The following is a 17,824-nucleotide window of genomic DNA, read 5'->3' as shown; positions in this document are numbered from 1 at the left end:
AATGATTCTTCTGCATGCTTGGTGCATTTACCCATTCTCACCAGAGGGGGCCCTAAATCCCAAAACTTACGGACATAAGCTTTAAAAAAAAAAAAAAAAAAGCAATGAATGAGCAGGTGGTGAAATATTTTTGTCCATAGAGTATTTTATTGTAGATTGAAAATCATGTCTATGTTTGTGTATTTCAGGTCTGTAAAGTCCTAGGACTAGTTTAGAATGAAGCAGCCTCCCTGTGTTATAAATGACTTATCTTAAAGAAAAATCAGTGCTTATTCAGCAGTAGAGATTCAGCTGAGTATGGTTTGTGAATCTATGTGCATGTGTGAAACGAGAAGGATGTGAGTGATGGAGGCGAGAGGTCATTCCCTGCTTTTTTCCCCTCATCTGTGCTTCTCTTTTGATGTGTGTTTGTTCTGTTTCCTGGTAAGCGGTGTGTTGTTTGATAGGGTGCTGTGCTGCGCGAGTTAATAAAACCCCTCAGCCAACACTGCACAAACAAACGGCTGACACTGCTCTCACATAGACACTACAAATCAGCACAGCTATGAAGTCATGAGGGGGAATTTTTAATGTGTTCTGCTGCCTCACAGTGATTATTGGCGACAGACACGTGTCTCCTTCTACCACAGAGCCACTGAGCTTCCGAAACCTCCCATTTCTCCATTCCTCTCTCCTGCACTCTTTCCCCTCAGTCTATCCTACTCAGACACACTAACGCTCCAGTTCCCTGAGGAACGTGACACCCTGAAGTCCAAAAATGAAAGATCAAACACTGTTTGTTAGCAGTGGCGGCATTTCCATACAGAGTCCCTGTGGAGAAGGGAACCTAACTAAATTGGCCTTCTTAGAGTGACACACACATTTAGAATACGATGGAGAGGGAGAGAGAGAGTGAGAAAGATGGAGAACAGAGAGACAGAAGATAAATGAAGTGTGCTCCTCATTCAAATGAGCAGCTTGGTTTTTTAGGCAATAGAAGTCGTGGAGCTGGAGGGAGGACCGTGCTGATGGAGACAGGCTGCAGGGTAGTAACTGTGATATTAGTGCTTTTAATGTTTTATTAACACTGCAGTCTCTGTCATAAAACACCTTTTAGTTGTACTTCTCCCGACGTTTCAAGCATTTCCAGCATGTAATTGTGAGGCTCTCTCCAATGGAAATCACTACAAATACATAAATATTAAACAGCAGGCTGTGATACAGCCAGTGGTGCACTGCAATAACCCATCCAGACACAGCATTAGCATCAAGAATCGTGTCCTGAGGGGGCTATGCTTCACTGAAATTGTTGCTGGGGAGCTTTATACCTCACTAATCGACGCTCAGCATTGGGTATGGTGACCTTAGGCTTGTGTGGTTGCTCCAGAGGCTTCCATTCTATTTTAATAAGTCACCATACATCCGCCTTCCTCCCAGACATATTCTCTTGTATGGGTTTAAAAGGCATTCAAGCAGGAGTTTTAATTTCAGTAAAATATCTAGAAATTTGCACCTGTTTCACATCAGTGTTAACTTTTAGAGTTGCCCAAAATCCTCACTCCCCATAACTGGTCTACATGCACCCACTGGTCAAACTGCTTCACAAAAAGATAAGAGAGAATATAGGAGACTACTTAAACAATCCGAACATTAATTAAAAATAAAACATCTCGGTTCTAGATAAATTATTCTCTGGTTCATCTCAGTTGAACCAAACTGGCCATTTATTCTGAATCAAATCACACATGCATTTATAACCTGTTGCACCTGAAAGAGTAAGGAGTGTCCTCTGACAGCAATTAACATATGTACTCTGCTGAAAAACCCAGATCAAGAAAAACTTGGTTTAGTCAGTTTAGTCAGCCTGATAATGCTTGTAGACCCGCTAAACCATCATATTTAAACCAAAACATAGCGTATCAATAGGTAGGTAAACTGGTCAACCATTTGTTTTTTTTTTTTAGAAAGGTACATCTTATATTTATATCTCTCTCTCAAGCATGAGAAGGCGGATGCAAAAGCAGATACAAATAATTTAATTGAACAAAAAGATAAACAGAAGCAAAAGCAAACAAGGTTAGGAAAACTAAAAAAAACTAATAAACTAGACAAAGCAAACTAAACTGTCAAGACTCAAGATAACAAAACTAGATTAATTTAACAAGAAAACAAGAAACAAAAGAACTGAGACCAGACTAAGCGTACAAAAACATATAACCTGACTAGGCATGTAAGGCACACAAAGGACTCCACACTGAAGCAAAGAGTCTTATATACACGAGGAGGGTGAGGAACACCTGGGAAAGGAAACAAGGGGCGGATTTACAAACACAAGGTGACAACACTAATGGCTAGGGCAGGGCTGAGGCGGAGACAGGACAATAACACTGGGGAGGAAAACAAAACAGCTGAAAGGCAGGACAGGACCAGAAAGAACTGAAAAGAAAACACACAGGACATGCAAAGGCTAAGGGTGTGACAATATTGGCATAAAAGTGTTTTTTTTAATACACATTTATTTAGTCAAATGTTTGTTTATTTTCATTAACATCACCACATGATTTTAGACTCCCCACACACTTTACCACAGTCCTCCAATTTCCTTTTCCACTCCGCCCTAACCACAACAGAGACCCACGTGTCCTCAGTGTGTTCTTTTTTGAAAACCAAAATATGACTAATTAACAGTGATTTTTGTTCTGTAGAGATTATATACACAGTGTGTGCAATTAAAAACGTATTTTTTAATAAGTGCTGCAGTGGTGTATTAATTTAGTTGCAATATATGAGCTAAACTTCCCTTTACAACTCTGCTGTAAAGCAATGTATGTAGGTCTAGACGCTTGGGCTGCATTGCACTGGTGGAGAGAGGTTACTGGAGCTATTGGAGCTGTATCTCCTGCCCTGGCTGTTCACTATAGGTTCTAACTATAATAACACAGACAGCCCCAGGCTATCAGACACACTGGAGCTGGAATTGTATAGAATTGTTCATGTGGTGTGTCTTTTTTTTAATGTGTCTTTCTCTAAGTGAGCTCATGCACATGCGAGCAAGTGTGTAGTTGAGTGTTTTGGTTCATATGAGAACAAGAGAGGAAAGGAAGGTAAAGAGAGAGAAAGTGAGAGACTTAGAGAGGAAAAGACAGCAAGAGAGGAAGAGAATAATAGAGAGGAAAAGAGGAAAGAAGAGTCGAAAACAGGAAGATGGTGAGAGGAAGAGAAATGAGAGAGGATTGAAGAGAAAGATGAACATAAGGATAGGAAAGAATGAGAGGACGAAAAAAGAGTGAGAAGTAGCTTAAGTGAGAAAGAGAATAAACGGGTGAAAGGAAAAGAAAGTTGAGAAGGTGAGTGAAAGAGAAAGGAGCCAGGTAAAGAGAAATGGTGAGAGGAACATGAAAACGAGAGGGGAAAAGAATGAAAAGAGTGAAAGGACGAGAAATGAGAGAGTTGGCGCTAGAGAAAAAAGAGAGAAAGATAAAACGGGAGAAAATGTGAGATGGAGATTTGAGATTTTGAGATGGAAAATAAAGGAGACAGAATGAGATAAAGAGTGAAAAAGAGGAGAAGAGACGGGAGAAAAAGTTGAGAGAAAGAGGGGGAAAGAAATGAAAGTGTTGAGTGGGAGAGAGAAAAAGAAAGAACACAGATGAGATGTGCTGAAAGAGTGAGAAAAAGAGAATGTTGGGAGGGTTGAAGAGAAGGATGAACATAAGGATAGGAAAGAATGAGAGGAAGAGAAAGGAGACAGATGAAGAGAAATGGTGAGAAACATGAATATGAGAGGGTCAGAATAAAGTGAAAGAACGAGAAATGAGAGAGTTTAAGGTAGAGAGAAAAAAACAATATAACAGGAAAAAGTTTGAGAAAGAGAGTTGAGAGTTGGAAATGAAAATAAAGGATAGAAAATAACATGAGTGAAAAAGAGGAAAAGAGATGTGAGAAAAAGCTGAGAGGAAGAGGTGGAAAGAAATTAAAGTGTTGAGAAGGAGAGTGAAAAAGAAAGAACAGATGAGATGTGGAGAAAGAGTGAGAGGAAGGGAATGTTGAGCGAGTAAATAAGAGACAGAAGACAGAAAGAGAGAGAGAGGGAAAGAGAGAGAGTGAGTGAGGAGACAGAGGGCGATGGAGGGAGGCTGTCCGAATGATGCAGTGGAGCTCTCTGAAGTCCAGCGTGAGAGCTGTAGCTGTAGCTGCTATCTGTACGGATCAGCTCATCCAGATTAACTCAGATAGCACGGGCCAGTCTGCTGCGACCCACCAGAGCAACACTGATAAGCATTCTTCTCCACTACACTCGTACAAACACACCCTTGCCAAAGCCAAGAGCAAAGGTCAAAGCATCAGTGTTAAACATTAAGAATAATTAATGAAAATTGAAAGGATGCAACTGTCAACATTTCTCACCATCACTCTCCCCTTTAATTCTTTTAGAGTTTAGAGTTAATACATGTCCTTCACACATTCTCTTTCAAGCAAACAGGCTTAATGGATTCCTGCTCTTTGTTGTGATACATTACAGAGGATTATGTAGGCTAGCGTATAAAAGACTGTCTTTTCGCCATAAGCTCTCCCAATAAGCTTCTTGTCTCAGCCCTCGGTGCTGCAAAGCTTAAAAGTACAAACCAAAAGCAGGCCATCAAGTTCCAAAGGCCTCCCCCTCAGTAAATTGGGTGTTCTAATGGCATCGTGCGACACTTCAATTAAACAAAGCCCCACAGACTAACAGCAGACAGAAAGAAGAAGAGAAGATGTTTCAAACCAGAGCCGCCATCTTCTTCTGGTTCTTCTTGGTCCCATCATCTTCAGCTCGCACACTCATACACACATCTCATCTCCTTCTTCACAAATTGCTTCAAAAGCCGTCAAATTAACGAGGGGTGACGGGGAAATGTGTGAGGCATCTTTGAACTGCAGTCTCTGTGACTAATAGCATTGGCGAGCGCTCTTTTGTGTCGCGGGCCTCCGCAGAGAGAAAAGCTACTAAAACCTTCTCAGGCGCTCCTGGGAGAGCCTCTCCATGCGCTAATCGGCATATTTTATGTATCATTTCAAAGGCATTAGCTTAACTGAATTTGCTAATGGCTGGCTTGTTTGGAGAAGGCGCAGTGGAGGGCTGAGGGTTGGGCCTCGGGTGTGCACTCTGCACACACCGCCTGTGTTGGAGCTGGGTACATCTTTGAGGAGGTGCATCTCTAAAGCTAGCACTCTGACACCTGGCTTTGGAGACTGTAATGAAGAAAGTGACACATTGAAATTCAGTTGCTTGCACCAAATATGAAGAATTAGGAACATACCTGAAATCAAACAAGATTAAGACAATATGGACAGCGTTATGAAAGAGTTTTAGTTTAGTTCTCCAACAATATTAGCATTAGCTGCTAAACATGTTAAGCTCTAGCTTTTTGGACGTCCAGAGATGAGTATTATCGACCTGTAGGCTGCGCCTTTACCATGTTAAAACATGCTACGTGGGATAAACCACTAGCTAATATTGTGTTTCAGGTGGCATTAGCTGCTAACCACTAGCGCTCATGCTTAGTGGAAATATAAGCTTTACTCACCCAAATAAATCAGAATAAAAATCTGTGTAGATTTACATCCAGCGTTCGTTTGACTTGCCTGTTTTTTTTAAGAACCACAGTTTTCTTTACTTAGCTTTACAGTACCTGCTGAATTAGAAGGAAAACACAGTGACGCCCCTGTTTGTACTACTACTTACTAGTATTGCATGAAATGTGTCTTATAATCTGGTGAGCCTTGTAGTGCGAAAAATATGGTATGCCAACTTTTCACTGAAATGCAGGAATATGTGTGTATTAACAATACAATAAAGTTGACCAGACAGGCTACAGTGAAATAAGGGTAAAAGAAAATTTTAAAAACACTGCTCCCAACTTCTCCTGATTTGAGTTTGTTTTCATATTAGTTAACTAATTTGCTAGTGCTATGCAGCATATTTTACATATTCTCTTAAAAATAGAGGTGCTACATTTGGTTCCTGAAGAATCTTTCAGTAAATGATCCTTTAAACATCTTAATTGATGAAAACGTTGCTGAAAAAATGGTTCTTCTAAGAATAAAATAAGAGAATATATAGTTGTGTCTACAGTGAGACGTGAGTTATAAATGAATCATTAAATAAATAAGAATCTCAGTAATCCCTTGTCTTTGAACAGTGGCAGCCAAGTTACCACATAGATGAAATTACTGTAAATACATAATTTGATTTAATAACATTCTTATTGCTCTGATGCTGAAAATAATACAAAAACTGCCATAAAGTAATAATGAATTAGTTGTATTATTTAAATCCGATCCTTGGAGGCCTTTTTGACGATGTATTACAAATATTATACATACACTTTATATATATATATATATATATATATATATATATATATATATATATATATATATATATAATACACAAGCATTCTACCATTCTATCTTTAGCTGAACGAGCCCAGGTCCCTCACAAACCCCCAGACCCAGCCGTTTTCTCAGGTGGCGCTACTGAAAACCTTAATAAACGCATCAATGTCCAAAATGATTCAAAATGTGACTAATCGCATGTGCTAGGTGCATCTCGTCTGGGTGATTGTAATAACCGTGATTTTAGGCAGAACAGAGCAGAGAGACGACTTAAAAAAGATAAAAAGTTTCCTGCTCTGAAGAAGACGCTTGACCTTGGTTTCAAAGTGGATCTGGGACAGGTCGTTTTAGCATCTCTGCTAAAGCCTGTGGCCTGCTGGTGTTTATCTCCAGTCAGAGATCATTACGTCCATCAGAAATCTTCTGCCTCTGTCTCGTGTGAGTGACGGACGGATGGATAGATTAAGATGAGAGATCAAAGGGGAGGTGTTTAAACGGTGCTCTGTGTGCCTCTCGCATTTTCCTGAATGCAATGTCCATTAATGTCACAACGCATAATTGTGCGTCCAGTGGTCCAGTCAGTGCACCTCCTCTGTGGAAACTGTGTAGTGCATTGTGATGGATATGATGGAGTGTTCAGACAGGCTGGTGGGGTTCAGGGTAATGCAAGGTGAGTCAGGACGGATTTAGCAGCACAGAGTGGAGGAGGTCTCTCGCTCGCTCTCTTTCCCTGTCTTCTCTTGTTTCTTCGCCCTTTCTCCCTTTGTCTTTGCCTCTCTACCACTCACTCTCTTTCACACATCCTTTCACACTCCCTCCGGCTATATCTGCTGGCTTGCCGCCGTACCCGATTTGATGCTTATAAATTTGAGCAAATAAAGTTGCAGTGGGAGAACTCAATCCTGCGCCATTGATGTGGTAATGGCAGGCAGAGAGAAAGAGAGAGGGAGGCGTGTGACCAGGTTACAAAGTGTGTGCCATCAGATAGGAAGCGGCTTCCAATGTTATACTGCTATGATGATTCCCCAAACCTCCTGCTGCCTCCTCCGTGCCCATCGCAGATGAAGAAAAGATGATAGCATGTGAAAGAGGATTTCACGAGTGATGCGAAACAAATGATGCAGAGGCCTCCACTGGGAGGAAGTGCGGAGAAGGTGAATGCTCTTTTGGTCTATTTTTGGACGTTCCGGTAGCTCTGTGGCTTCTCGTCCAAACAAGCAATTCATTGCTCAAATGATGATGTAGGGCAAATGCTTTCCACAGCTACAAAGAACAGATATAGGCCAACGGGGACCCTTTAAGCACTGAAATGGTGCACAAGCAGTCGGGAGGCAGTTTAATCAACACAGGGACCCTGTAAGCTCTGAAATGGTGCACAAGCTGTCGGGAGGCAATTTAATCAAAAGCCAGGCATGGTGGGACCGTGGGTGACCATTTTAACACACAGTAGGAGTGCCGTGAAGTTTCAGCTAAATAACAAACTGAACCCCTGAGCTACTACAGAGCAAACCTGTTGGTATCAAGCATCGTTTGCATATATGTTTATCTTTTATTTCCTTTTTTTTCCTTCATCCTTTTTCCTTGACTGTGCTTCGCTTTAATCTAGTTACCTCCTGCTTTTTTTTGGCTGAGAGTCAAAGGATGGTTTAATCTGCTGCTGAAGCTTCTGCAGAAAAAAAGAAAACAAAGGAGTGTCATTCTGACACTTGTCGTGCCAGCTTCAATTAATCAGCGAGCGCTTCTCTTAAACAGGATCAATTATGTCTCCACCGCGTTGCCGTCTTACATGGCCTTGACAATGTTCCTGTTGTTAAAACTGTCTATGCCTTCCATCTTCTCTTGCAACGTGTTTGACAATGTTAAATAAGCTTTTATTGTATTTGAAGTAACAGCATCAGATATGCTGAACGCATTTCCTCTGTATTCTGTTAGTCTGTAACGGTGGCTTGTTTAGAGCTCTAGAGACAATTACTAACAATTGCTGAGGTCTGGGAATGTGCTTAGTTTCAAAAGTGTCCCAAAAGACACTTAAAAGTTGTCATTTTTAATTCAGTCAAATTAAATTAAATAGGTACAGATTTTATGTTTACAATAGATAAACATAAATATTTACATATACAATACACTTGTATATGTAAATACACTGACATGGCAGAAGTCATGGGACAGGTGAAGCAAATGCAAGTATGGTATTAGAATGTAACTATTTAATTATTGTAATTACATTTAAACTGTAGAGCACAATGACAACAGACACAAAGAACAAATAGTGAACTCATACAATGTTACTATTTAAAGTAAAAATAACCAACAACAAACATCCACTGACAAATATAAAAATAAGTTTCAAAAACTCTTGCATGCCTTTTTACCTGTACAAACCGCATACCTGTAGAAATCAGGAAGCAGAACTGTCTGCAGATTTACTTGACTGGAGAAAAAAAATATGTTTTACCAGTGTGATTTTAAAAGGTCAGCATTGAGTCCATGGTGATTGTTGTTTACCAATTTAAGATGTTCTTCACACTCCCAGATTCTTTAAAAAAACAGTCCTTTAGGGAACCAAATTACTGTAATGGTTATTAATGGATGGATTAATATCCACATTGCAAAACAAACCCATATAGATTAGGGTTTGGTTTATTTTCAGATTCAAATCAATCTTAAATGAAATTATCCAATATCGATCATTTAAACCCAAGATACATTTTTAAACCTAGCTTATTTTTTTCATGTGTCAACAACAATCATCCTTCTGCAGTGCCGGAGAGCCAGCTGCAACTGTAGGCCAGCAGTGTCAGACCAGTTGTTCCAAGACAACCCGTATTTTTTTCCATAGAGAAGCTAACGTTATCAACTTAGCAAGTTTCTCACTCAAAGTTACTAAAGCCTGCTAGAGTAGTTAAACAAGATATCTTACTCGCTTTTAGAAAGCAAGTTAAGGGTATTTTTACTAATTAGCATAGGACTGATGAGACTAAAGAGTATATTTAGTATGTTAAAATGTAAGTCACAGCTTCCAAACCACTAAACTCTTGCACATTTTTTCTTCTATACACCTGAACAACCAAGTTCAAAGTGATGCATCTTATGAAAATTTTTGATATGCAGCCAACCAAAGTTAACTGTAGTCCATCATGTGTCATAGGTGCTGAAGTCGCTGCCTCGTGTGGAGGGTCGTCCTGGGGCCACCCTGCCCGCCATCGACTTCAAAAAACTGGAGGCTGACCTGAAAGCAGAGCACGGCAGTGAAATCACACCTGAAGATGTGATGTCAGCAGCGATGTATCCAAAAGTCTTCAAGGAGTTCAAAGAGTTCAGGCGCAGCTTCGGCCCAGTCGACCGCCTCAGCACCCGCCTGTTCCTGGATGGGCCAAATATTGCAGAAGAGTTTGAGGTAATTTATTTCAGCCATTTTCCAGGCTCTCTTCTCTCTCTCTTTGTTTTTGTTAAGTCTTGCTGTGCTTGTCTGCCATAAATTAGAATCTCTGCTCGTGCTGATGCCTCTATCTGGGGCAAAGTGTTTCTAAGTGTTCTATATTCTTATTTTTTACCATCTCTTCTTCAGAGACAAGTATATGCCAAGCCCAGTTTGGCCTCTCAGACTTATAGTACTGGGGGATTTGACCTCCTAAGCACTGGCCAAAAAAGCCTGACTCCTTTTTTCTCCTACTTTAATATTCAATGTCAATGCCAGGAGATGCTCTAAATTAGTCCTGCTCAGTGCCCTAACCTGTCCTTGTGCTGCTGTAACTTTATAAGCTGCAGAGTGTGTGTCTGTGGGCTTTTAGGCATGATGGGATTTTAATTGGCAAGGGTAATATGTTGGTGCCATGAGTATTTAGGCCAAAATATACATGGTGTAGTACAGGTGGGCAATAAGATAAGTTACAATTATCATAATAAACTTGACATAGTATAGAATCTCTTGGGTATCATAGGGACTCTGTGACACTGAACAACAGCATACATCATAAAAAGACAGAACTGGAACAGTTATTCCCTGTAAACAAAAACAACTATTGCACAAAAAGTGTGCAATTACCAAGTAGCTGACTGGATATCTGCCTTTTATGCCATTATGTAATTAAATATTTAAATGCATAGCAACTATTTCATGATGCACACAAAAATGTATTGAAGATTACACATTTATATCACAATTATAAAGACTGCACAAAGCCATTAAACCAACATGGCAAAGGGTTTATCTCATGATCGAGGACAAAGATGATTAGTTTAAATTAGAGATGAGCAATATGATAGTATTTAATTGTAGATACACAATATACTTTTTCTGTGTGTATTATGGATGTTGCTATTCCTTCAACAAGCAATAAAAAAAAACACACAAATGTAAGTATTTTACTTGTTAAAAGTGACGATTAGCACTATATAACCATTGTTCAATGTGTAGTTTCAAACTTTCAATGTTTTATGGCCAAATTATTTGTAACAAGCATAAGAAGATTGCTAGTAGTTTGTCTTAGTTTTGTTCCAACCTAAAATGGAGGGGCTGCACCCTTTAAAGTGGAACGGAAAAATAAAATAAAAATAAAATAAAATAAAAACTTCAGCTCCTCATCACAGAGGAATTAAGGAATGGACACTAAAAATTAATTTCTGCACCACCTTCCCCCCTTTCTGAAGACGTACAGTGCCCTAAAGTTAAATAGTTAACCAGCAGCTTTACTGAACTTTAAGTTAACTTAAAGTAACTTTAGCATTCCTGATGATGTATCAGGTGCTTAAAGGGTTGTCCCAATTCCTAAGGAGAGGATTTCACCCCTTTCCCTTGTAACTCTGTCCAAGGAGTAGGAGTTAGTGGTAGGGCCAAGGGGTGAAATGGGATTGAGCCTAGGTTTTGTTGCATTCAAGGTAATTATGACTTCTTCTGAAAGAAAATATCTGATTTACTTAATAATGTAGAAACAAGGAGGTGTTTTTTGTTATAGCTAATGTATATGTATTAAAATAGGTTAATTATAACCAGATCTATTACTGTGGATCTTAATAGCTCTAAATAATTCTTGGCTCAATTGTATATAACCACATATAGCCTACCACAACAGGTACACTGATTTTTTTCAAAGTACACTTTTTCCATAGACTATTCCTATTATTTCTTTGGCAGCACTGATGCTGTCAAGAATCACTACTACAGAGTCTGCTCTCAGCGACTCTGGCCAGCTTATCAGAGCGTGACCTCAGCTAACCTTGTGCTGCTCTCTATCTGTCTCTGTTAGCCCTGTGGTGATGCTAAATTTGCCTGCTGTAGCTCAGTGATGTGTGTGGATCCTAAAGCCCCATTAATCTGAGCTCTAGAAGATGCTGTGTAACAGTGAGCGGAGGCAGCTGGAGCAGCAGGCTAACATGCTACGCCCACCTGGGTGCTACCTGCCAGGCCCAGACGTGCTCCTGGCCCCACGCTTTGCACTGCGCTGAGATGAAAGGCCAGACCGCCGCAGCTAATCAGACAAGGAAGGGAGGGTGCGCTGTGCTGAGTAAAATTCACCTTGCTGTCTGCTTTAGCCTCCACTGATTTGAAGTGGATTGTGAAGTCTGTATCTGCCTTCGATTTTCTAAAACCCTTTTTAAACTAGGGTTCGTTCTCTGCTTGGATAAGGGCCATATTATTCCCAGCATTCATCTGTGAAAGCCTGCTTAATCCTTTATGGCTTAGTGACTACATTTTTTTTTTCTTCGTAGTCTGATTACCAAGGGGCTCCCCAGAGTATAGCAGGCCAAATAAGATGTTAGCCGTGGATGATTAGCATAGATTATCGTGGGCTATATTAAGCTGTCGCTGACGTGGGAACACTAACGCAACCCCCAAAATAGCTGTACCACTTTTAAGTGCCAAAAACAACACGTGGTAACAAGCCTCCCAAGTGCCTGAGTCAGCTGTGTGCAAATAAGTCATCTCTCAGTCAGGGGTTTAACTCAAATGTGTCTTCAGTTAATGCTCTTCCAGATTTTTATTCTTTAATCTAGCATTAATCTTTAATGTCTGTCTCTCTCTTGCATTCTCTCCCTCTTGCTCTCTCAGGTTGAACTGGAGAGAGGAAAGACTCTACATATCAAAGCGCTGGCCTTGGGGGACTTGAACAAGGCTGGGCAGAGGGAGGTTTTCTTTGAGCTCAATGGTCAGCTGCGGTCAGTCCTGGTCAAGGATACAGTGGCCATGAAGGTAATTGCTGTTTTCCAAACCAAATTGACTTTCCTCCTCACAGAAAACGGACCATCCTGATGCAGTGTATATACACACATACAGACACAGACACACACATTTACAAAAAAAAAGGAATTCCACCATGCTGGCCCTGAAGGATAAATGCAGTTTTGTACAGATAATGGACGTACAGGACCATCTTTCAGGCATCATTCAAAGCATCAAGTTGCTTGGCAACATGTCTTCCTCTTTTGATACAGATAAGAAATTTGTAATTCTGTGGTTTTCTTTGAATATCAGTCTTCACCTTGCTGCTTTCTAAGCAGTCTAACAAGCTGAGAAGTTACACTTCAAAATCATTGCTATCATTCCTTCAAGGCACAAATGCAGTGCCAATTCATTTGCACCACAAAAATGATGGTGGTTTATGACTTAAAGCTCTATATGAGTTTAATCACAGTTTTACATGGGGAGGTGGGGTAATGTAATTATTACACAGCGTTGTCCTGTGACAGCTGATAAAAGTATTAGAGGATGGTAAACCAGCTTACACCCAATTAATAATAATATTAATGACATTTTCTTTTTAAAAATAGCAGATACATGTCCAGAACACATGTGGGTTACAGAATACGGTTTGCAGTTATTTGCCTAAAAGCTGCCAGAAGTGTTGCATTTAAACTGATGCTATTTTTTATGCCTCATTTTATAGCAAGTTAAAGGAACTTGTATCTTTACTAAGGTGGGAGTGCATAAATAGGTCTGACTACAGTGCATTTGGATGGGACTAAAATCAGTAACACTAATCCTAATCCTGCATACAATTTACAACAAGTACGTACTACTACGAATACGTCCCTTGTATTTAATGCTGTTTGTTTTTTTACAGGCACTATAAAGTCTTAAAGGCTGTACATTTGTGCTTTTCATACACTACAAGGAATGTATGACACTTGGATCACAGCTTAATTTAAATTCTCCATACTGGCTTTATGACAACACAATTAAATATTGTACTTTTAAGGGAATTTAAATGCAGATCAATGGTAAACAATACTGCAGAGCCTACTAAAGAATCTAGACATGTCTTGATGTTCACCACCAAATTGGCTGGTGTCAGATTAGTTTTATTCTATTAATTTATTCTGATCCACGTTAACCCGTACAATCACTTTTTCTGTGCACAAAATGTTATTTGCATAATATTTTGATAGTTTTCTCATTAAGAATAATTAAAGAAATAAATAAGATAATTGGAAACACCATGCTATTATTGTTCTTAATATTCCTGCACTCAATAACCCCTTTCTTTGAGTGGGTAATACACCTGACCAGAAAAATTAAGAAAATAGCCATTAATTAACTGAAGTAGTTAAGACATTAGTTTTCTCCAAAACCAGAACCTCCTTAGCATATGACTTTCATTTAATACCTCCTATACTTTCTCTTCCCAGGAAATGCACTTCCACCCAAAGGCTCTAAAGGATGTGCGTGGTCAGGTGGGAGCCCCCATGCCAGGGAAGGTGGTGGAGGTGAAGGTGAAGCAGGGCCAGAAGGTGGAAAAGGGTCAGCCTCTCTGCGTCCTCAGCGCCATGAAGATGGAGACTGTTGTCAACTCTCCGCTCTCAGGGACTGTGGCCAAGGTCTACGTCAAGACTGACACCAGTCTAGAAGGGGATGACCTGATTTTGGAGATTACAGAGTAAATGTTAAAGGCTGTGAACAGGGTAGAGGTCACTGGGGTTTTACCACCACAGGGAGCCTCCTAAGGACTGATGATTCTTGACTTCTTCTTTCAATGAGATAAAGGATTGAAACAGGTGAACATTTTACTCACCTAATTAGTATTTAATTGGACCCCATTAATCTTGAAGCTGCCCCTGGCCCTAGATGTACAAATGCAAGAGAGGTTCGATGCTGAAACTGTTAACACTTTACTAAGCAACACATTTTCATTTAAAACAATCTTAACAGTAAATTTCTATAGCTTTTATTACACCTAGGGAAAGTTTGTACTGCCTTTGGGAAGAATGTGTGACTATATTTGTATGAAAGGTGATTATAGTTTTGAAATGAATGAACTTAAATGTACATCATGGAAATAATGAGGAATTGCAATGATTTTGAATGTGAATGTATGCATTTGTATGTTTGTATGCTAACATTTCAACTGAAACATTTTAATAAGATGCAAATTACATTTTATTTTGTTAGTGTTGCATTATTGAAGCGTAAAACAATGTTTATGTGAAACATTAATAGTAAGCTGGAAGTGCTGTAAACACTAATGCACAGAAATGGGAGCGTGGTCATAATATCATAATCTGCATCATATTTCACAGCGTTGCAAAAGCAATAATGTCAAGTAAAAATGATTACATTACATATTTAAATTGCAGGGTCGCGCTAATGTATGTTTCAGTGAAATGCTACAGCACTCAACAAGCCAAATCAGCCATTACTCTTGGCGTGGTTGACTGATTAAAGGACGTATAATCTTTGCTTATGTACTGCAGGGAGGAATATGTAATGATGACACACTGCTCTACATAGCTGTGACAAACGCATCCTTTCCTCCACCTCATCTCTACCTGGACATGTTTGTAACTAGACGCATAAAGGCTCATCTTTCAAGCCGCTTGTACAGCGAGGGGTACCGCTTGTACTGTCACTCTAAGTGCATAGTCACTTATTAAACATGCTGTGATAGGATGTGCTCATTTCTAAAGCGGAACACTGTCTCACCTCAATCAATGTTTCATCTGTCTGCACTTTACTGAAGTCTAGACTGTTCCCACGAGCAGATTTAAGCTACTGAGCACACCGTGCATTGTGGAAATGCACAAAGCTCTGTTCACACAGCATAGACAGACTCTTGTACATAGAGGTAGAGGTCTTCTTTCCTGGGACTACGAGCTATACCTGGCAAATCGATTTTTGATATTTCTGCTGGTGATGAAGCTTTAAAGCTGGATTGCGCACAAAAACCCTTGACTCTGACATAAATGAAGTGACATTTAAGTTGTTGCCATAAAAAAGGGCACATTTCAAAATTAATATTCCACTCATGAAAGCTCTCTGTGCTATAAAATCTGACTTAGGCTTTCTGTGCAACAGCAGCTGAGGCTGATAGTGTGGAAATAGCCCTCGGACACAAACGCTCGCTCTTAAATTAAGGGGCTGCAGAAGTGTATTTGGGTGCACTCTGGTTTGGTTTCAGCCTTTTATACTGGCTGGCTTATTGAGAGCTTTAAAAAAAAAAAAAAAACGGCTTTTCATTACATTTCAAGGGATAAGTGGGTTTCTCCCCAGAACTGACATCTCCATACTCCGCCCACAAATGTGTTGTTGCTACTGTTGCAGCTAGACAAGTTTAAATATTAGCATAAATCCAAAAATCCCATTCCATCTATTAACATGCTATACAAAATGCTTTAATATAAGAAACATTGTTTTTACGTTTTGGAATATACACTGACATGCCATATACAGGCTCTGGAACACTTCAGTTTCTAAATCAGATTCTCTGATTTTGCTATTTAAAGGTATATGTTTGAGTAAAATGAACATTGTTGTTTCATTCTATAAACTACAGACAACATTTCTCACAAATTCCAAATAAAAATAGTAATTTAGAGCATTTATTTGCAGAAAATTAAAAATGACTGAAAATAAATAATAAAAATAAAAAGATGAAGACCTAAAATAATGCAAAAATAAATCATATTAATAAAGTTTTAAGAGTTCAGAAATCAATATTTGGTGGAATAACCCTGTTTTTTTAATCACAGTTTTCATGCATCTTAGCATGTTCTCCTCCACCAGTCTTACACACTGCTTTTGGATAACTTTATGCCACTCCTGGTGCAAAAATGTAAGCAGTCCAGCTTGGTTTGATGGCTTGTGATCATCCATTTTTCAATTTAGTAAAAACAAATAAATTCATAATTTTCAAGTGGTCTCTTACTTTTTTCCAGAGCTGTTTCGTGACAAAAACTAGTTCCGAGGGGTGTTTGCTTGTCTGTTCGCATGGAATAGTCACATGAAGCCGGCCACAATTACTGATGATAGGCAGCCACTTTGCTGACCACTGGGTAGTAATGTCTTCCATGACATATTCACAGTCCCAATTGACACTACTAATTGAGAAGTTTTAAATGGCCATGCAACTTCAGAAATGGAATGTGGTGGCATCACTTTGGGCATCAGGTCAGTGTCTCACCTCTACTTTAATATCAGTGTAAATATTGTTCCATGAATTTTGGCATGTCAGTGTATTGAGTACAAGTGTGTAGGAGCATACAGTAAAAAAAAGTTCAACACATGGACTTTGCCAAACACTGTTTAAGGCTTGTTCAATCCAGCATTTGTTTGTAAGAATGAACACCTTTGAAAGCAGAGCCTCATGGAAAGGTCAAGTGAGCTTATGTGAGAGAGAGAGAGAGAGAGAGAGAGAGAGAGAGAGAGAGAGAGAGAGAGAGAGAGAGAGAGAGAGAGAGAGAGAGAGAGAGAGAGAGATGGTGTGAGTGAGGGTGTGAGATCTCACGTTCAATGATGTGCTGGCCTGGCTTCAGCGTGGTGTGCACCCTCTTGAAAGCCACATCACACACTGATCCACCAGTGTGTGGAGACGTTGTTGTCGTTACCTGGGATACAGACAAAACAGGGCAGATGGTAAAGAACAAAAACACTCTCAGAAGCTCAACACCCAAACATAAGAGACCTTAATTTTGATGAGTGTAGAGAGGTACTCAATACAACTTTCAGTTTCAGTGTTTGTACTATTTGTGAAGAAGAAAACAGGACCTATATAAAATAACTTTTTACAGTGTTTATATGTTCAGTATATGGTGCATATAATTGTAAATCTTCAATGACATTCATAACTTCGATTAACTTAATTTCTGCACAATTTGAAAAACTGGATTAAACAGGAACCGAAACAAAATGTTATCATACAAATGTGCCTACTTTAAACTGAGTAAATGATAACACTATTATGCAGTGCAAACATTTAAGTGCTAAGTAAATTAACCTGGGCAATAAGAGTGAAGTCACTTTAAGAACTTTAAAGGAGTATTAGTTTTTAAACAATATATATATATATATATATATATATATATATATATATATATATATATATATATATATATATATAATTTTGTGAAAATGGGTGTTCTGTGATTTTCTGTGTCTTTTATTCCTAAATATTCAATGTATACATTTTCCACATATGCTTGTAGTTGTAGTATACCATTGCAGAGATGTTTTCTTTAAATATTATAAAAACAAAAAAAA

At 39.2% G+C, this 17,824-nt stretch overlaps 1 protein-coding gene across 1 annotated transcript in view; it reads left to right on the top strand.

Moving 5' to 3' along the window:
* The window catches only part of pcxb (pyruvate carboxylase b), a 357,875-nt gene extending 341,394 nt beyond the window's left edge, over nt 1-16,481 (top strand). Inside the window, exons 19-21 of the mRNA XM_022678445.2 lie at nt 9,503-9,751; nt 12,404-12,544; nt 13,981-16,481. Of these exons, the coding sequence (XP_022534166.2) occupies nt 9,503-9,751; nt 12,404-12,544; nt 13,981-14,232 (642 nt within the window). The 3' untranslated portion in view covers nt 14,233-16,481. The remainder of the gene's footprint in view (nt 1-9,502; nt 9,752-12,403; nt 12,545-13,980) is intronic.
* Nucleotides 16,482-17,824: the final 1,343 nt, after the last annotated feature.

The sequence above is a fragment of the Astyanax mexicanus genome, chromosome 8 (assembly GCF_023375975.1).
Source record: "Astyanax mexicanus isolate ESR-SI-001 chromosome 8, AstMex3_surface, whole genome shotgun sequence".
In the NCBI taxonomy this organism is placed as follows: Eukaryota; Metazoa; Chordata; class Actinopteri; order Characiformes; family Acestrorhamphidae; genus Astyanax; species Astyanax mexicanus.
Note: the sequence above shows the minus strand (reverse complement) of the source record. Positions and strands in the feature narration are given on the sequence as shown.